This window comes from Sinocyclocheilus grahami, unplaced genomic scaffold (assembly GCF_001515645.1).
Source record: "Sinocyclocheilus grahami isolate Dianchi unplaced genomic scaffold, SAMN03320097.WGS_v1.1 scaffold818.1, whole genome shotgun sequence".
NCBI lineage: Eukaryota > Metazoa > Chordata > Actinopteri > Cypriniformes > Cyprinidae > Sinocyclocheilus > Sinocyclocheilus grahami.
Genome location: NW_015505997.1, coordinates 357,182 through 379,188, shown reverse-complemented (window position 1 = coordinate 379,188; position 22,007 = coordinate 357,182). Strand labels below are relative to the sequence as shown.

Here is a 22,007-nt window from a genome sequence, read left to right as displayed (position 1 = left end):
AATTACAGATCTCTCCATTCTTTGTAAGTGGGAAAACTTGAAAAATCGGCAGTGTATCAAATACTTATTTTCCGCACTGTAGCTGGAAAGGTCAAATAAACACACAGCAATACAAAATGTAATCATTTATTGAACATATAATAATCCTTCCACCAAGCAATGTAGTTCTTCAGCAATGTTTAGCAGAATGGTTGCCAAGGTTCCGGAAGTATTTTTTCCATTTGTTAAAAAACCATGTGAAAAAAGCCATAAGTAATGAATCAAACCAGCCAGCTTTGAGAAGAGCATTTATGCAAAAGAGCATTTATGGGAGGGTGGAGAAATATAAAACTATGAATTTAAAGTTGTTGATTATATCTATAAAAACAATATATTTTTAGTTTATTACCAAAAATGTTTTTTTTTTTTTGCGATTTTCTGCACAGAATCATGGGTAATGTAGTTTTTCACTACAGATTCAGCTGTTAAACGATTATTTAAAAAAAATGAATTAATGCGAGTAGATGGCTTCAACAAAAGCATATACCATCGATTCACACCCTCAGAGCTCACAGCAGGTCTGCCTTTAATAGTTTATAAGTTATTGTTAAAAATCAATTCCCCTATGGAGAAAATTATGGAGAAGGTCTGAAAGTCTGAAAGACGATTTCTGCCTCATAAGAAAAACATCTTGCTTTGGTAAGTCATAATTATGACATACAGTCAAAATGCCACAAAACAAATCATAATATTTATGAGATACAAAGCTAAAATTATGACTTCAAATGTCAAAAATATGACATATTAAGTCATAATTATAAGATTAAAAATTCAAAATGATGATATAAATAGTAATGGGGGTTTTTTTAGCCTTTTTTTTACTCAAAATAATTTAAAGTAAAAATAAGAATTTTTACTTTTCATCTCATAATTATGACTTTTAAAGTAAAAAAAATCTAACAGTCATAATTGAGATGAAAAGCCAAAATTATGACTTTAAAATTGTAATTGTGACATACAGTACCAAGTCAAAATATGACATTAAAAATTATAATTATGAGATAAAAAAATCTAAATTATGTCAAAAGTCACAATTATCACATCATTATTATGAGATTAAAATTAAAAATGATGACATGAATATTCTTTTTTTTACTTTTTATCTCAAAATTTCAATTTAGCATGTCATAATTCTGACTTTGTGTCATATAAATGACTGTTTGTGTTATAATTTCAACTTTTTGTGTCCGAATTTTGAAATTTTATGTCATAATTTAGGCTTTTCATCTCATAATTATAACTTAATAAAACATGATTTTTGTTCTTACACTGCAGAAATTGGCAGATATGTTTCACAGAGTATTTCACAAAGGTTTTGAAAGCACCTCGGCCACTCATAATCAAAGACCGGACTAGTTTCATGATTACGCATAAAGTGTAGAGATGATTTTCAGTCTGGAGCACTAAAGAAGAAGAACTTGTGAAGGAAGTGTTTGAATAAAGTCTGCATCTATCTGACCATTAGCAATGAACACACACAGAGAAAAGGCATTTCTAAATGTCAGCTCCACAAAAACGCACATAAAAATTTAAAGCAGCTTTAAAAAGTCTGAAGGTGTCCGAATCCCCGTGTAGCTGAAGAGAGCTATATGAAGTTTGAAGGTTTTATACAGCCTGGTTGAAAGGCAGTTACTAAGGTATTCTGGGCGGTTGCTAGGGTATTACTTGTCAAACACACAATGCAATGGAGAGATCTGATAGATTTAGTCTCAGGATGGATTTTCTGTGTAATAAAGACATTATTAAGGCAGCAATGATGAGTATATGTGAGAAAAAAGGCAAAAGAATATCCCAAACAAGAGTTTGTCGTCAAGTGCTGTTTACTTCAGCTCATCAATAGCTTTTACAACAATAGCAAATACCTCATCCACCGGCAGCTCAGAGTTAATCTGGAGGAGGAGAGAGAAATCAGTCAGTTAAAGAGCAATGTTTGAGTCAATCATATTTCAGTCAGTGTTTCCGCTCACCTTCCTAACAATGCCACGCTTCTCGTAGTAAGCGATGACGGGCTCAGTGGCTTTGTAATAGAGATCCAGACGCTTCTTAATGGTCTCCTCGTTGTCGTCGGCGCGGCCGCTGGTCTCTCCACGCTTCATCAGCCTCTGCACCATGGTCTCGGCTTTAGCGTCGACGTACAGCAGCAGAGCTGGAGCGCCGATCTGACAGAGAGAAGAGAGAGACGTCATGCTCAAGCTGAACAACTTCGCATGGAGTTTATGAGTTTGGTAAACCAGATTATATGTGTGTGCTTGTATGAACACTGGTCATTCTCGGGAGATTTGTGCCATATGATTTACTACTGATATGTTACTCGTATGTTTTCATTGATCACACTCATTTGCACTGGACACAAATGTGAAATAAAACTATAATTAGTATTTTACCGGATAATTTGCAGCATTCTTTAATGGGTTATATAGAATTGAGCTGGATGTAAATGTTATTTTTTAAATAAGAATACTTTAACTATGTAGTTGTTTTATATACACTAGCAGTTAAAAGTTCGGGGTCGGTAAGAATTATTGGTTACACTTTACTTAAAGCCTCTATACATTATAAAGGGTTATTAAAGGGTATAATGCATTATAGTTATTCGTAATGTGCATTGTAATGCATTATATCTTGTCATAAATAATTATAACCAAATTTAAAATGCATAGTGTAACGATGAATTGACAAGTGTTATAATTTATTAACTGTGGTTATAATTATCAATGAGATTGTACAATTTATTATAAGGTGCATTACAAGGCATAATTAGTGCATTAAAACTACTTTTATAATGCATTATACTGTACATAAAGTCTTTAAGTAAAGTGTTCCCAAATTAGCTAAATAATTTTTAAAAGAAGTCTCTTCTGCTCACCAAGACTGCATTTATTTGATCAAAAAATGCAGTACATTTTAAAATATCTGTTTTCTACACGAATATATGTTCAAATGTAATTTATTGCTGCGATCAAAGCTGAATTTTCAGCATCATTACTCCAGTCTTCAGTGTCACATGATCCTTCAGAAATATTCTAATATGCTGATTTGCTGCTCAAGAAACATTTCTGATTATTATCAGTTGTGCTGCCGAATAATTTTGTGGAAACGGTTATACGTTTTAATTTTTCAGGATGCACAGAAAAATAGAAAGTTCAAAAGAACAGCATTTATTTGAAATCGAAATCTTTTGTAACCTTATAAATGTCTTTACTGTCACTTTTTTTACTGTCCTTGATGAATAAAAGTATAAATTACTTTTTAAAAAGCTCTTATTTAGCTATTTACGTTTGAATGCCGGTGTATTTTTACTTGCTAAATAAATAAATCTGCTTTATTCCATTATATTGTGGGGTTTATTGGAAGACTGAGTGAAACTAATAGAATTCACAAGAATTTGAATTTCAAAGAATTTCAAAATTTTGAAGCAGTTGAATTCCAAACCTGAAATAAAGTACATTTAAATTATATTTAATCATTTAACAGACAAGTTTATCCAAAGTGACTTACAAATGAGGGCAATAGAAGCTTGCCAAGTTAATAATGGCAAATAACTGTCAGTGCTTTACTATATGAATTTATTTAGGATAGTAAATAGGAGTCAATCAATGAAACTGGCCATTGGTGATTACAGCTGCTCTTAGTTGGGAAAATATGACATCTGAAATTCACAGTTCAGCAGTAACCACTTCTAATGAAATAATTTCAATCCTTAAATTAAGTCAAAAATGACACCATTTCTTCAGATTTTGGTTTGTGTGGTGTTGTTGTTTTACCTTCTTCTCAAACTCCTCTCCCTGTTTGACTTCACGAGGGTATCCGTCGATCAGGTAGCCCTTTGAGACGTCAGCCTTGGCGATCATGGCGTCTTTGATCATGTCCAGAACTGTGTCCTGCAGAAACCAGAGCAGCGTCTCAGTGTGGCAGAGTTCGTTTATCAGCTCATGCTAACGAGCAGTGACATCAGCCCTGAGAAATGCTTTATCCAGCATGCGAAGGGCGATTGGACTGACCAGAGGCACGAGTTCCCCCTTCTGCATGATGGCCTGTAGCTGTTTGCCCCTCTCTGAGCCGGATGCCACCTCTGCACGCAGCAGGTCACCTGAGGACAGGTGAGTGTAGCCATACTTTGCCACGATCTTCTCACACTGGGTGCCTTTTCCTGAGCCGGGGCCGCCTGACATAAGAACACTGGTCAGATCCTAATATAATATTGCTTTGATTTGATTTCAGCATAAATTCGTTAATGATTTTGAAAGAAGTCATCTGCGCACTAAGGCTTCAAAAATACAGCAAAATATATTGTGAAATATTTTTACAATTTCAAATAATTGTTTTCTATTTAAATATGTTTTCAAATGTAAATGTGATGGTAAAGCTGAATTTTCAGCCTCATTACTCCAGTCTTCAGTGTCACATGATCATTCAGAAATCATTCTAATAAGCTGATTTGCTGCTTGTGCTGCCAAATATGTGACCCTGGACCACAAAACCAGTCTTAAGTTGCACGGAGATATTTGTAGCAATAGCCAAAAATACATTGTATGGGTCAAAATTATCAATTTTTCTTTTATGCCAAAAATCATTAGGATATTAAGTAAAGATCATGTTCCATGAAGATATTTTGTAAATTTCCTACCGTAAATATATCAAAACTTCAGTTTTGATTAGCAGTATGCATTGCTAAGAACTTCATTTGGACAACTTTAAAGGCGATTTTCTCAATATTTTGATTTTTTGCACCCTCAGATTCCAGATATTCAAATAGTTGTATATTGGCCAAATATTGTCCTAACAAACCATACATCAATGGAAAGCTTATTTATTCAGCTTTCGGATTATGTATAAATCTCAATTTCGAAAAATGTACACTTAAGACTGGTTTTGTGGTCCAGAAACTGAAGCACTAAATATGATTTTTAAAGAATAAATAAAGATTTTTAAAAAAAATTATTCATCAAGGATGCATTGAATTGATCAAAAGTGACAGTAAAGACATGTATAATGTAACAAAAAAAAATCAATTTCAAATAAATGCTGTTCTTTTGAGCTTTCTATTCATCTGTGAATCCTGAAAAATAAAGGGTATCACAGTTTCCACAAAGATATTCGGCAGCACAACTGTTTTCAACATTGATAATAAATAGAAATGTTTCTTGAGCAGCAAATCAGCATATTAGAATGATTTATGACTGATCATGTGACACTGAAGACTGGAGTTATGATGCTGAAAGTTCAGGTTTGATCACAGCAATAAATTACATTTTAACATATATTCACATAGAAAACAGTTGTTTTAAATTGTAATAATATTTCACAATTTTTACTGTATTTATGATCAAATAAATGCAGTCTTGGTAAGCAGAAGAGACTTCTTTCAAAACATAAAAAAATCTGAATTATTCCAAACCTTTTGTGACCAGAAGTCAACTTAAGATACCTTTAGATAGACTGGTAGTGTATATTGAAATATAATGGACTTTTGAAATGGTTAAACAATGTTAAGTGACATGTTGCTTTAATCACAGTCCTAATTAAAATGTTTTTAATTAAGTTACTTTTAATAATTAATGATGTTACTCGCTCTGACGCAAGGAGGCGAGACGGCTCAGAGGCGCATGCATTTCTAGGGGTATACGTGATGTTTACACTTATCAGCAAGGGGGGGGGGGGGGCTGATCTGGTTTCACAACACATTTCCCTCCAACACTGCTTATGATCAGAGTTTACATTCACAAAAACATGCCTCATTTTGATGAATGATTGTTAAGAGATGAGTTACACTGTTGAGCTGTGAAATATGTAAAGGCAATTCAACTTACCCACCACAAAGACGATCTTAGCATCTTTAATTTTATCTGTGACACAATGAAACATTCAAATCAGTCCAAATGGAACATGTGAATCAACAAAGGCTATGTTATTATCTGAATTCTCTGAGATCTTTCAGTGCTATCTGACTCTCTTGGATTCTGAAATCTGATGTTTTCCCATCATTTACCGTCTGTCTTCAGCGCAGCGACTGCTGATTTACTCAAGCAGCCTAACCCCATTTCTGACCACAGTCTTTCTGCTTCACACTGATTCTGCGCTTTCCTTCAGTTACTCCTGAATGCTTGAGGTTGTCAACTGTTGTCAACATCATTCAGGTTCAGCTTCATCAAACAGGTTTGATCCTGAACCACTGATGACATGTGAACCAATACAACATATTCAAATTTGTTATTGTAACAACAATAGGTCTATATATATATATATATATATATATATATATATACTTATTTTTTGTCATTTATTTATTGTCATTAATAAAAACTTATTTTTTTGTAATTTATTTATAATTTATTTATTTATTATTTTTAAATTGAGTTGTATTTTGTTTCTCTTTCACATTCACAGCTAGCAGGGAATGTTCTCACAACTTGATTATTTTTTTTTTTAAGTTATGTAAATGTCTGGACAAAATGTTCTTAATGTTAATGGAACATCCTTCTAACTCTATAAATATTTTAACCTCTTAAGACCCGAGAAAAAAGTTTTAGGAAAAAGTTAGTTTTGTCCATGTCTTTAAATTAGAATTAAAAATAATGTACAAAATTATATATATTAAAAAAAGATATTTCATTCATAAGTTATGCTATGTCCTCGGTAGAGGACATCGGGACTCAATTTCTTTTAAAAAATAAAAAGACATGAATGAACATGCATAGGCAAAAACAATAGATTTTTTAAATCACCAATACATTTTTAGTTTTCAAGATTTTTTTTTAAATCAAACTTTGTGTAAAGATGATTCTCAACTATGTTATAACAGAATGATTCAATATACTATTTCTCTTTCTGAAAAATGTGTGTAAAATTGCCATAAACAGGCTTTCTCATTATATACAATGTATCTATAAACTAAATCTAATTTGCATATTAATGTGTTTTTGGGGCAACATGTAATGAAAAAACAAGTGTAATAATGAGAGTAATAATTGACAAGATTTTCATAATAATATTTAATATTTCATAGAATATAGAAATATAATTTCTTTCCCTGTTCATTTGTTATGTCTCCCAAAATGCGGAATAAACATGCTTTTATGAGGACATGTATGAAATCAACGTCCTGTTTCGTAACAGAAAGTCATATTTTGATTTGAAACCCCATAACATTTTCCTGCGATGTTGATTTATGACCCACAGTTTAAAAATTAGTCAGATTTAAATGATCATTACAACATATGATCATATTTCCATAAGAGTGTCACTAAATTAATTTCAGACATTTTCAAGACCAAGGAGAGGGAGTGGTCACGGTGAAACATCCAAACATTTAGTATCTCTGAAATGCCCTGAATGTGCTCTGAACAGGACATCCAGAATTAGTACAGCACAGTCTATACTCAGACTATACTCTGTACAGTCTCAGAGAAATTCACAAAAATATAATGTCCTCATATGAGGCCGCAGGGTCTTAAGAGGTTAACACTGTGGTCTATATGAAATAAGCTGTGTACATACAGTAAAGAGCCTCTTGCAGTACAGCGAGTGTCCACATGAGGTCATCCGAGACCATCAAATGCTGAAGACTGCTCGTGACTGATGAAGACGTTCAGTTGTCTCATCTCGACTGTCACTGTTTATTTGCTCTTCAGTTCTCCGTATTTGTGTTTGTCATTGCGTCTAATTCTCACAGTGATCCAGTGACAGTCTCGTGTGTGAGTGTGTGAAGGTCAGAGCTGCTGTTCGTCTCAATCTGTCTGCAGTCCCTCTTTAGGAGGCATGTTTCTCATTGTGTTTCATCACACGTCCTGCACCAGTCTGCTTTAACAAACTCTACCATTTACTGAGCGCAGTTTCATTCAGGCGACTCCATAAAATGCTTATACATCTCATGAACAGTCACATGAAAAAAATATTTAAAATCATAAAATATTATAGATGGAATAAAATTCTCACCTGCCATGGTTGTCTGTTATGTGAGAGATTATCCTGTAAGAGCAATAAAAGATCAAGATTAGTCCAGATAAAGAGTTGAAAGTCTGTCTGTCACTCATTCATTCTCATTTGAACCCTTGTTAACAGATCACAAAGTTCACAATCATTTCTGATGTGGCCAAGATGAGCAGATTCCGAATTAATTCAGAGGAGAAATGTTGCTCAAAGCACCAGTGTTTCCCAACAGAGTCCTGTAACACTTGACCCAGCAACACTTCATACAATAGTCTACACTCCTCTCTCTCTCTCTCTCTCTCTCTCACGCACACTGTACATTTCTGACTCATCTTTATCTATTTACCAGTGGTGGACAGTAACGGAGTAGCTTTACTTCGTTACTGTCCTTAAGTAAACTTTTCAAGTATCTGTACTTTACTGGAGTAGTTTTATTTTGAGTAACTTTTACTTTTACTTCACTACATTCCAAAGCATAAGATCGTACTTTTTACTTCACTACATTTCATAAAACATATCGTTACTCCTTATCACATGCTCCGACACGCAGAAGCGGTGTCTGATTCAAGTACTTATCCCGGACTTGGGAGCATCAGCCCGGGATGTTTCCAGCGCGGCTCTCCGCTCGCTCAGCTGGGTCTGCCTCTCCACCAGGTCGCGGATCTGCTTCTCACCGAATGCAGCTCGAACGTGTCCTCACCTGCACTCAAAGGTATACACACATCCGCTATTAAAGCAAGTAATAGTGAGTAAAACAATGGTAATGTGTGTGAATAGAGCAGTGGTGGACAGTAAGGGAGTAGCTTTACTTCGTTACTGTACTTATAAGTAAATTTTTCAAGTATCTGTACTTTACTGGAGTAGTTTTATTTTGAGTAACTTTTACTTTTACTTCACTACATTCCAAAGCATAAGATCGTACTTTTTACTTCACTACATTTCATAAAACATATCGTTACTCCTTATCACATGCTCCGACACGCAGAAGCGGTGTCTGATTCAAGAACGAACTGATTCTTTTCAATGAACCTTTTAAATCGGTTCTCAAATCGCACCAAACGATTCATTGACGAATTAGAATGAACCGGTTGCAGCTGTCGAGTCGAGTCGACAATTCACTGATTCAAATGAACCGTTTAGAGCGAGTCTCCAGTGAACTGAATTCACAAGTAAGAACCGGGAGATCTTGTCTGATGCTGCTAAAAGTAAGTTACTAATGTCGAATTTAAGCATTAGTTATTGTAACAGAAAATCATATTTAGGTCAAAACTGTCAGTTGTTTGTGAACTAAATCTACTGTAAGGGGTGATCTATTTAAGCCCACTGAAATGATTGAATGTAGACACATCAACATCTGTGTCTCTATTTTAGGTTAAAAAAAACCCGAAACACTAAAATAACACAGACTAAATAAAATGATTAATGCGCGTTCATATTCCCCGCTGCCGTAACGTTAAAAGTTTTATTAAAATGCTACGCATTTAGCCCTATGTGATGTCTGTTTTTATATTGTTTATCAACAGTATACATTTTTTATATTGTTTGGATTAACTAGCAGAGTAGACAGATATGAATGTTTATTCATAACCATACTGCAAATAAGTAAATATTGTTAGCTGATGCTAACTGCTAGCTAACAAGCTTGCTGGTGCTAAGTTGAGGTAATTTTTAGATATAAAGTCCAAATATTTTTATTCAACCACCTAGATAGATTACATCTGGGGAGAAAGAAAGGATGTGGTGTTCAGAACATGGTAACTACAGTAATTATCAAAGTGGGAAGTGATGCCCTCTGGGGGCATTTAGCCAGGGGTGTTTTTACACCACAGACAAGCTTTGAGAAGAAAAAAATCATTATGAAAATATAATTATATTTTCCTTAAAATGTCCTTCCTAACTTCAGGCCTTATTCTCATGTCATATATAACTGATGTTCTGCAAAACAACAAGCTTTAAAACACTTTTTTCTTACTGGTGAAAATCAGATGGTCAAATCTGTTTTCTCTCAGGTACATCACAGTGTAAGCTTCACAGTGAACATTACTACATCGCTCTCGTCAATGTAGTCCATGTCAACAACAAAAATATATCTTGACTCCATATAGTGGTTACTTTGGGAAAATCCCAGGTATTTTGAGCAGTAGGATTATAAAAAAAATATGTGCTAATATAAAATTAAATTAAGTAGCCTATATAAAATTGCTAAATAAATCAATCTATCAGTACTTTTTTACTTAAGTACATAAAAAATCGAGTACTTTTGTACTTTCACTCGAGTAGAATTGAAAAGGAGTACTTTTACTGTAGTAATATTTTATTATACGCATCTGTACTTTTACTCAAGTACTTGATTTGTGTACTTCGTCCACCACTGCTATTTACCTTTCTGCCTGTGTCGTTGTTTCATTGGCTGCTACTGTATGTGAAGTCAAATATTTCCTACTGTCTGAACTGAACATTTACCAAGAGTGAGGGAAATAAATTTTGCTCCAAATATGAATTTATGAATCTTGAGTTTACTTATCATGCATTTTTTCCTCTGAGGTCAACTTGTAATATAAGGCCAGTGTCTTTTACACTCACTTTCATTTTCCACTACCATTGCCCCCTTATCTATATGATCCTTACAAATAAACGAGCTGTTTTATGCTGCGGTGCCTTTAAAGCTATAATAAATCGGTCCCGATTTATTATATAAACTGTAGTATAAACTGCATGCTTTTGGCGGGAGAACATTGCTTTGGTTGTGCTTCGGCTCGGTTTCTCTGCGCGGATGCAGAACAGATGGACAGATTAGTAAATTAGGCTACTGTTTCTTTGTCTTTACAACCAGCGATTCGCTTGAGCATAGGCGGAAATCCCGGGGGGTCGGGGGGGGGACAATACTTTTTTTATACTTTAATCAATTGTAAGTAGTAAAACAACACAAACGGGGCAAAAATGAGTCAACATTTTGAGTCAACCCCTCCCTTGCCTCACTTTGGTCCAAATGCCTGCTTTCTTCTTTTACATCACCTACACACACACAAGTCCTGGGCAAAAATGAGTCAACATTTTGAGTCAACCCCTCCCTTGCCTCACTTTGGTCCAAATGCCTGCTTTCTTCTTTTACATCACCTACACACACAAGTCCTGTGAGAGAGAACAAAGCCAATAGTTGATGAAGTCCAGTAAGTAAGGCTGTCAAGGCTAATTTCTTCACTTAAACATCGGATGAAGTGATTAGTTTCTCTTTAATACAGATGATGCCAATGTATTTTTCGATAAATCCGCTATGTTAGCAATAACTTTGCTATAACTCGGCATTACGTATTCACACGTAATGTGAATGAACTTACCTGCTTTAGGGAAATGGTTGCCAGGTTTTCATAACAAAACCCGCCCAATTGCTACTCAAAACTAAGTTTCGAAGGGTCCCCCGGTAAAAAATTGCGTTCTGGGGGCTAAAATACACGTTATTGGGATCGCTTCAACCCGCGGACATGAAAAACAACCCGCAGCAACAGAGATAAAGTTGCCCAATTCCACGGGAAAACAGCAGACTTGGCAACACTGTGACGGATACAACGGACACGATCGCTGTCACGGCGCGACCACAACAGTACACAAGTCCTGTGAGAGAGAACAAAGCCAATAGTTGATGAAGTCCAGTAAGTAAGGCTGTCAAGGCTAATTTCTTCACTTAAACATCGGATGAAGTGATTAGTTTCTCTTTAATACAGATGATGCCAATGTATTTTTCGATAAATCCGCTATGTTAGCAATAACTTTGCTATAACTCGGCATTACGTATTCACACGTAATGTGAATGAACTTACCTGCTTTAGGGAAATGGTTGCCAGGTTTTCATAACAAAACCCGCCCAATTGCTACTCAAAACTAAGTTTCGAAGGGTCCCCCGGTAAAAAATTGCGTACTGGGGGCTAAAATACACGTTATTGGGATCGCTTCAACCCATGGACATGAAAAACAACCCACAGCAACAGAGATAAAGTAGCCCAATTCCACGGGAAAACAGCAGACTTGGCAACACTGTGACGGATACAACGGACACGATCGCTGTCACGGTGCCACCACAACAGTTTGGAGTTGTCTAATTTGGCACGGTCTCCCTGCTGCACTAATTGTAGTAAGCCATTCCTCTGTGTATACATCATAGGCGCGGGAAGTGGGGGTGCTGCAGCATATTTCCCCCCCCTGTTTTTTTTCGTGGGCAACTGTTTAACTGTTGGGAATTTAAAAAAATTGTTGGCAAAGGCTATTACACTAACTCCATCCACCAACGTGGATATGCAAATTTTGAACACAGAAAAAGTTACATAGTGCTGCTTAGTGCGTGTGAATACGTAATGCCGAGTTCACACTGCACGATTTTCAAAGACGTCGCATCACTGTTGGTTTCACACTGAACGACTATCTGGCGTAGCATTCAGTTGTTGTTGGGCGGGGTTCTCCTGGTACAATTCACATTCCAGGGCCTAAATATCACGTTATTGGGGTCGCTTCAACCTGCTGACATAAAAAACAACCGGCGGCAATCGCGGATTTGGCAACACTGGTCCGCAAAAAACTACATTTCATATAACTCCTCCCCGAACTTCCCGCTGCCCTGTATCTTGGTCTCTCATTGGCTGTAGGTCATCGCCGATGTGTTTTTCAGTCAGAACTCATTTCACACAGCGTGATTGTGAATCGCCGACAGCTCCAGATATTTAGCATGCCAAATATTTCACGGGCGTCGGCGACGTGTCTGCGATTCCCTCAGATCGCGTCTTTGATAATTCACACTGCGTGATTGTCACTCGCGTGAACGAGCACCGATGTGCCTCCGATTTCGGGCATTTGTCGGCGAGTGAAAAATCGGGCTAAAATCGTGCAGTGTGAACTCGGCATTACTTGCATCTGTGCGTCTCTCAGTAGTGTTCAGCAGCGTCTACTAATAGCAAATCTTTTAGTTGACCTGCTTCAAGAACCTCGCAACTGAGAGAAATATCATGTAGCTTTTCAGCTGCAAAACGTTTTTTACTGATAAATTCGTGGGGCAGCGCTGATGACAAGTTTCTGTTCGCGTCTCCGCGTGTGTGCGCGAGTGCGTATCTGCACTGTGTACGCGTCTGTGAGAGAGAACAGGAGAAAGAAAGCGTGATTTCCGTACAAAAAAAGGTAGAAAACATGGAAATAGTTTGTCATTTTTACCCTATAGTTAGTTATATTTATTTGCTCAATGTCTTCTGGGGTTTTGGTTCTTTTACTGTTGTAGATATCCCATAGTATAACAAAAATATAATTTATCTCTTCATTGTGTTTGGGCCCCCCCTGGAGGAGCAAGCATAGGCACGTGCCTAGAATGCCTATGCGTAAATCCGGCCCTGACTATACCCCTCAACAATCTAGTCCCCACCACTTTTTAAGACAATGCCAATGTGGAGTAGTCCCAAATCTTGCCCATGCAATACTCTGCTACACACTCAAAAGTACTTAGTAGCCAAACTGGGATGCAGGATTAGTGTAGCATTTTTCAGCTCAGGTCAGACTGAAATGATCAGGGATTCTTCAGCTGCTCCACACAGACAGGAACAGCACAAGCTTTCACACACTTCACCACATTATCACCAGAGCAATTGTGTTTATGTGTTGATGTTTATCTGTTCACAACTCCTTATTTTTACAGTTCAGTTTCAGTAAATGCTCTTTTTAGACGTTTTGAAAGCTGCAGTACAGTATGTTATAGTGTTGCAGTATGTTCTGTACTATCAAAAAAGAAGAAACTTTTCATGCGTGTAAATCAAACTGTCCATGCAATCTTATGAAATTATTTTTTTTAATTGTGCATCCGATGAAAGCTGTTTTTGGCATAAAAATACAGTTGTGAAGAACATTTTTAAAACCCTCCAGCCAATGACACTATTAGAGACATCAATCTACCCATCTATACATCAAAAACTAGATTCAGAGGCACTATGAGATGGTTATGAAAGCATAAACGAGCTGATGTTCCTCACAGTTGTGACGTATGTGAGCTGTCACACCTCAACACAAAACCAGAAGAGGAACCCTCTGCTTATAGACGTGTGTAGAGCCATTACTGCCTGACACTGTAAACAGTATGAAGTTAACTGGAATTCAAAACTCTAAAACACTCATTTATTTACATATATTTATACCATCAGTTATTGCTGCAGAGGTATTTTTTGGTCTCAAGTTGGAGTTAGTTTCACATGTGACGTGTGTTTATGCAAATAATTCAGGTACTTAATCACAACCGTGGCTTGCATAGACCTACAGTAGACTGCAGCCTAACAGCTGAGCATGTTCTCTGTGCGTTATTAACTGTATGAAACAGCTCTGTCAGTCGTTCTGTTGAAGTGTAGAGGTTAGTGACACTCAGATGACACACCCACCACAATGACTGAGTCTCCAGCCAGGATTCATAAAGCATAAAGACTAAACACTACAGCAGAAAGAGAGAGAGAGAAGCTTATAAAGAGTGTCTTACTGTTCTGGAGTTCTGCAGTCAGGCTGAATACTCCGTCTTGGAGTGTCTGGATGGCAAGTGTAAACGGATCCCTTTTCTTGTGACGGCACAGCTGGTCATGTGACCCGCAGTGCCTTGCATGCAAATGCTGTGTTCTCAAAGACTGGTCCTGCTGGTCTGTGCTATAGCTGCAATGCTATTTTAAAAGAGCAGTGCTGTAGTAAGTTCTCCTAATGAAGATGAAGCTTTGAGAGCAGATTGTCTTGTATGAATGACTGTCAGAGATCTCTGCTCACTGTTGAAGCATTTGCTACGGCTTTAAGCCAACTGTGTCTGAGGTTTTACAGACAGTGTTTTTAATAGTAAGGGTTACTCAAACAAAGGTGACTATATCCATCTTTAGATGTTTTTGCCCTAGCCTTCAGCCCCAAAACTTTGCAACAGAGTTGGCGCAAATATGTTTTAAAAAAGGATTATGACATTGTTTCATTATTATTATGTGTCATGTTTTAGAAGGCACTATTCAAGACTCAAAATATATCTGATATTAATATTAATATAGCACATATAGAGACATCAGCTCAAACATTGCATAAAGCATAAAATATTTATAATACTAAAAATATCTATCTATCTATATTTTTAGTATTACAAATATTTCTAATATTTTCGATACATATATTCTAATAATTATATATAAATAATAATTATATGCATAAGTAAATGTATATGGCTGTAGTAAATGAACCTAAATGAAACTTGAGCTGAAGTAACAAGTCTGGTCATGTTTCCTTTCAAATAAGGAAATGTGAGGACATTATGAGGTTTAAAATAAATTATGAAATAATACAAAAGCATGCCACTCCTATTTCCTCCATTGTCTAATGTTGACTCGGTCAAGCCAGCATAATAACTATGGTATGCAAGGCACGTTAAAGCTATTCCAGAATTCATATTATAGGGTTCAAAGTCTTACAAACTGATTTGTATTTTTCACATATAGTCAAACATTGCAGAGTTTTGGAACTATTTGCACTTCATGTGTCTTTACCGATCAGAAAACTAAGACTGAAACGCATTGCAACTGAATCACTAAAAGTGCTTCAGGAAGTGGTTTCAAAGACATTCCTGGTCAAGTTTACATCTGTTTGTTTAAGATAAAAAATTGCACTCCTCCCAAAACTGGAAGTGCAGCACATGTCTATTTTGTTTTGTGCAGTGAACTCCACTGGCACACAGCAAGTATTATGTAATGCACTGATCTGTTCTCCAGTGGGCTGGTTTATATGTGGGTGACCCTGAGCCACTGTAAATGTCACCCAAAGGCCTGAATCAGCACTGCCTGGCCAGCCTATTATGGTAATTTTGTAGGCCTCTCTGGCATGTGAGACTAGCAGTTGTTCTTGGCACTAACTGGGCATGGGGTTTGTATGGTCTACATGCGTGTTATGTACTATATGGTGCCGATGAATTGATTATGGCAGAGATTCAAGAGCACGTGAAGCAAACACAGGTCCAGCAGCTCTCGCTCTCTGCAGCTACATGTCTTATTTCTACTGACGTGAAGTGTCTATATGGAAAGCATTAGCTGAGAATCATAGCAGGTTTAATGGCTTGTGTTCATGCTTGCAGTACAGTTTGTGACTCATTCTCAGCAAATGCTGCCGTTTCTGTCCCGATGACTTGCTTCTTGTGTAATTAATGGCTTATCCATCTCTTATTATTTGATAAATTGGAAAATTCGAGAGATATTTAGAAACAAAGCATTTATTTTGTGTTTAAATGTTAGTCCACATGCACAGTATCTGCATAACTTTATCTGATAACTTAGCAAGCTGGAGCATATGACTAAGTTACAACAGACTGCTTTTCATGAGTCCTTCTGACTATACAAAGCTGAAACATTATGATACTTTGAGTTTACCATTCAAGACTCAACATTACTCAGATATTAATATAGAGACATAAACTCAAACACATCACAAAGCATAAAAATATTTATATAATTATATTTATAAAATTATACCAATTTAATTATAAATATATAAATAAAATTATACATGTTTAATTATAGGTTATTATAGTAAACTATAACTAAAACTAAAATTTAAACCATAAAAAAACATTACTGTTATAAATATATAAATAGAGTAAATGTTAACTGAAATAAATAAATTTATATATATAAGATTTATTTATTTATTTATTTTTACCTGCTAGCTGCCAATGCAACAGTTCTCATTTAAATTTAGTTTAACTTGCTGTGCTAAAGTAACCATTCAAATTTTAATTTGGTTCAACTTGAATGATACTACAATAGGTACACATTATTATACATTAAATATTTATAATATTTTTATGTTTAAGAAAATGTATGTGACTGTAGCAAATGGAAGCTGAAGCAATTTCAAATATGAAGGTGTTACTTTACTATGTGTTTTATGAAACATTTTCTAAGATCATGTCATGTTTTTCTTTTAGGTAACATTTCAAAAGGATAATTAAATATATATATATATATATATATATATATATATATATACAGTGGAATAATAAATGGGTTTTGTTCATGTAACTCTTGTTTTAACTTTATTGGGTTGTACTTATTTACTGCACAGGTCACTGAACTAGCTTTGTTTTTTAAGGCACAAATATATTACGTTTTTTTATATATGTGTTGCCTGTGTATATATATATATATATATGTTGACTCCCTGTAAACTCCCATTTGCTCCTTTCACAAACCAACATAATAATTATGCAATTTTGGCAGAAACAATGTTGCCATGAATACTCAAAAATTGGTTCTAGAGGTGCAATAAGGTGTCACTGTGTGCATCAGCCAGCAAAATGAATCAAAAGTTTGAAAGGTTTGGAAGGACTTTGATTATGTAATGCTTTGGTAATGTAACACTTTTTTTTTTGGGTTATACTAGACAGCGTAACTCTACAGAGTTTCATGTCAAGAGTCCTAGACGAGAAGGCACAAATGCAACCTGAGGTTCACAGAGCTGTTTGTAATATTTTCTATTAAAAGCTGGTGTAAATATGAGCTGGATCGCTCAGCAGACAGCTGCTCACAGCTTCCCATCAGCAGCCACAAATGAAACCTTCGTCTTCTGTATGCAATGCATTTTAACACAGATTTCAGTGATGCCAGCAAAATGAATCAAAAGTTTGAAAGGTTTGGAAGGACTTTGATTATGTAATGCTTTGGTAATGTAACACTTTTTTTTTGGGGTTATACTAGACAGCGTAACTCTACAGAGTTTCATGTCAAGAGTCCTAGACGAGAAGGCACAAATGCAACCTGAGGTTCACAGAGCTGTTTGTAATATTTTCTATTAAAAGCTGGTGTAAATATGAGCTGGATCGCTCAGCAGACAGCTGCTCACAGCTTCCCATCAGCAGCCACAAATGAAACCTTCGTCTTCTGTATGCAATGCATTTTAACACAGATTTCAGTGATGCCATTAAACTTTGTGCATTCCTGTAATATTTTTAAATAGTCACTTTGAACTCATTTAATGTATTATCGATGTAGTGCAACCCAGTTGCTGCATAGTTTTCCCCACCAAAAAAATAAACTTAAAAGAAAAATTTACGTAAAAACAATTTTCACTCAGAAATTGCTAGTAAACAATTACACAGTTTCCCAATTACAAAGAAATGGCAATTAACACATTGAATTAAACATTAAATGTTTAAATAGAGAGACTGAAATAGTATTTTCTTGTAAAATGTACTTCAATCATATTTTAAAAATGCACTGCATTTGTGAACTAAAAGAAAAATGATCAAACTAATAAATCTCTTTATTATATTTATTTTTAATATATGAAAGTTTTATTAATTACATGTTATAATTATACAAAATTATTATATAATTGTATATATAACATTTTTAAGCTGTACTGCCATAAATTTGGGTTGCAAAAATGGCAATAGTCACATATAAAATATCTAAGACTAGACTAGAACTAGAATCTCCAGACTAGATTAAATGTCACAAATGACCTCATAAATCAGCCATCAAAATTTAGAACTAGCTGCATGTGTTTTAATGGGACTCAGAGTCATGTGACGCATCTGTGGACACCTTGTGCTCAGTTTCTGGTGACATTGATACGAGGGAAACCTCGATCCCATCCTATCATGTAGTTTCATGACCCTCCTGTCCACCAAACCAGTCATGATGAGACGCTAAAAAAAGATGTTCCTCTATGGCTACAGCTGCTCTCCGCCACAAAATCAGAGCCACGACCACTTCACATTCCCAAACCCGACCGGAAAACCGCATTTCTGCTGTTGCTTTAAGAGAGGAGAGTGGCTCTGTTTGACCTAAATGAGGCCGTGTTTACAATGGAGAACATGTGACTAATTCCATCAAGAGTGTTTATTCTTGAGCATGAGATCAGTACTTCATTGAGCAGCTCATGAGAAAACACACAGAGGCTGCAAAATGATGAAACAACACGCATGCATCTGCACGTTTGTCCGTTTGACATTGCAGCTGTCAAAACACATTCTTAAGCAGCTTCACACTGATCAGCCTGTGAACAGCAAGACCTTAAAGAGCATAACTCTCTCTCTCTCATGCACACACAAATACACATGATAAGGCATTTCCGTGCTGTATTATTGCACTTTCTCTCAGTGTACTTGTGAACTAAAAGAAAAATGATCAAACTAATAAATCTCTTTATTATATTTATTTTTAATATATGAAAGTTTTATTAATTACATGTTATAATTATACAAAATTATTATATAATTGTATATATAACATTTTTAAGCTGTACTGCCATAAATTTGGGTTGCAAAAATGGCAATAGTCACATATAAAATATCTAAGACTAGACTAGAACTAGAATCTCCAGACTAGATTAAATGTCACATATGACCTCATAAATCAGCCATCAAAATTTAGAACTAGCTGCATGTGTTTTAATGGGACTCAGGGTCATGTGACGCATCTGTGGACACCTTGTGCTCAGTTTCTGGTGACATTGATACGAGGGAAACCTCGATCCCATCCTATCATGTAGTTTCATGACCCTCCTGTCCACCAAACCAGTCATGATGAGACACTAAAAAAAGATGTTCCTCTATGGCTACAGCTGCTCTCCGCCACAAAATCAGAGCCACGACCACTTCACATTCCCAAACCCGACCGGAAAACCGCATTTCTGCTGTTGCTTTAAGAGAGGAGAGTGGCTCTGTTTGACCTAAATGAGGCCGTGTTTACAATGGAGAACATGTGACTAATTCCATCAAGAGTGTTTATTCTTGAGCATGAGATCAGTACTTCATTGAGCAGCTCATGAGAAAACACACAGAGGCTGCAAAATGATGAAACAACACGCATGCATCTGCACGTTTGTCCGTTTGACATTGCAGCTGTCAAAACACATTCTCAAGCAGCTTCACACTGATCAGCCTGTGAACAGCAAGACCTTAAAGAGCATAACTCTCTCTCTCTCATGCACACACAAATACACATGATAAGGCATTTCCGTGCTGTATTATTGCACTTTCTCTCAGTGTACTGACCTGTCTGTCTCTGTGGTCCAGTGAAGGCTGAGCGTCTCCGGCTCCTGTCTGTCTGAGTGACCCGCTGCACGGCAGCCCTCCCTCTGCCCACTGCCGCTTTATATAGCACCGCACGGCTTCCCAGTGCACACTGGGAAGACGGAGGGCTACTGGGAGGGAGTGCAGGAATGTAGCAGACGGATCAGAGCTCATGATTGGTTGCTTCTCTCTTCTTCAGATTTCAGGATAAAGGTTCAGCATTCTGACCATTTTCACATGCATTATTATGTAGCCTCAGTGTCTGAAGTAATTATCAGCCATGATTTTTGTCCGAACTCTTATGGCAGGTTGAACTGGAAAAGGATAGTCTGTCAATAATATTTCACTGTTTTTACTGTATATTTGAGCAAATGTTATTCACAGTAGATATGCAGATAGCCATGTGCATTTATATGAATATTCATGTAATATCTATAAATTTCAATAAGTATGTCATATTAGAAAGCCTTAAACTGAATGTTTATTGCAATGTTTGTGTGAAATTGTCTTTTTTTTAAAGTGTCATGAAGTGCAGTTTCAGATTTTTAGATTCAAGTTTGTCAAGGTTAGTTTATAAATACAGATTTGTGCTCCAAAAAAGGTCCAATATTTGTAAAAAAAAAATATATATATATAATTTTCTATGCTCATTTTCACTCTCTGTGAAGAAAACTCGATTTGAAGGGCATTTCCTATTGTAGAAATGGAAATAAACTCCCACTGCTGTGACTGGTGTCAGGTTACACACAATGCTGAAGACATGAATTAGTGATCCCAAGCAGGTATTTATTGAACAGGTGGTTAAACTGAGAAAGGCAGGTAAATAATGGCAATAAAAACAGTTACAGAGTTGAAGGATCATTGGTTGAGGCTGATGAGGAAGGCATTGAGGGGAATTGTGAGTAAGAGAGGGCAGTGAAGGAGCTGGTGAAGGGAAACACCACAGAGCCAGCCAGACTAGAGCCAGGAAGAGAGAATTACAGTGGAACCAATGGAAGGGCAGAACCCGGATGGAGCCAGAGATCCAACAGACAGAGGTGGGGCCATGGGAGACGAAGACCCAGGTGAAGCTGTGGAAATGAGGAGCCAGGGTGACACGACTAGTCTGGAGGATGGTGGTGGAGCTGGCGGCTCAAGGGACTGAGGCAAAGGAAGGGACCCGGACAAAGGTGGAGCCATAGGGAAGACAGAGCCCACTGGAACCAAAGGGATGGAGGATTAAGGCATAGTCAAAGGCCTGGAGGTACGAGGGAGCCCTGCAGAGACAGTGGGATGATGGTCCATGGTGAAGACGAGAGAGCATGGAGCCAAGGTTGAGCTGATTGTTCAGAGGCCAGAGGTGGAGCTAGGGGATTATCACAGCAAGGCAGAGCTGGAGACTGGAAGGCCCAAAGTAGATCCAAACCACTCAGTGGGACCACCGATTGAGGAGCTGAAATGACCAAGTGGAGACGGGACCATGGAACTGGCTTGAATTGGCAGAGGAGGAGAGAGAGGAAGGCTGGGCGGGAATGACATCACCAAAGGAGACTTTCAACTCTCCGATGAAGGAGACTTAGAGCTGGATGGAACCAGCAGAGATGTAGGAGATTCAGAACTGGGTGGAACCAACAGAGACGCAGGAGAGTTGTGTTGGATGGAACCTGGGGAGGAAGCGTGGCTTGGATATAAGAGTATTTATAAACAAGGCTGAAGATTAGTGAACCAAAGCAGTTATTTATTGAACAGGTGGTTAAATGGAGAAATGCAAGTCATTCCAAACCATGACTACCTTTCTGGGCCTTGAACGTGGTAGTTCCGTTGCTGTCTATGCAGGGTCAGAAAGCTCTTGGATTTCATCAAAAATATCTTAATTTGTGTTCCAAAGATGAACAAAGGTATTACGGGTTTGGAACGACATGAGGGTAAGACAGAATTTTAATTTTTGAGTGAACTATCCCTTAAAGGTAGGTGATTGCTGGAGATAACATACGAGAAGACAATTACAACAAAA

General features: G+C 36.8%; 1 protein-coding gene across 3 annotated transcripts; it reads right to left on the bottom strand.

Annotated features, from left to right (window-relative positions):
• Nucleotides 1-1,841: 1,841 nt before the first annotated feature.
• ak1 (adenylate kinase 1) lies at nt 1,842-20,092 on the bottom strand. 3 transcript variants are annotated; one of them, XM_016246969.1, is made up of 8 exons: nt 19,997-20,076; nt 19,914-19,923; nt 7,975-8,011; nt 5,850-5,885; nt 4,041-4,204; nt 3,804-3,920; nt 2,007-2,198; nt 1,842-1,928 (listed from the first exon to the last, which is right to left on the bottom strand). In XM_016246969.1, the coding sequence occupies exons 3-8, from the start codon at nt 7,979-7,981 to the stop codon at nt 1,860-1,862; spliced, it is 585 nt and encodes a 194-aa protein (XP_016102455.1). In that variant the 5' UTR covers nt 7,982-8,011; nt 19,914-19,923; nt 19,997-20,076; the 3' UTR covers nt 1,842-1,859. The 3 variants fall into 3 exon arrangements, with proteins under 3 accessions (XP_016102455.1, XP_016102453.1, XP_016102454.1); XM_016246967.1 differs by lacking the exon at nt 19,914-19,923 and having other exon boundaries at nt 7,975-8,007; nt 19,997-20,092; XM_016246968.1 differs by lacking the exons at nt 19,914-19,923; nt 19,997-20,076 and adding an exon at nt 14,465-14,523 and having other exon boundaries at nt 7,975-8,007.
• Between the last annotated feature and the right edge of the window lie 1,915 nt (nt 20,093-22,007).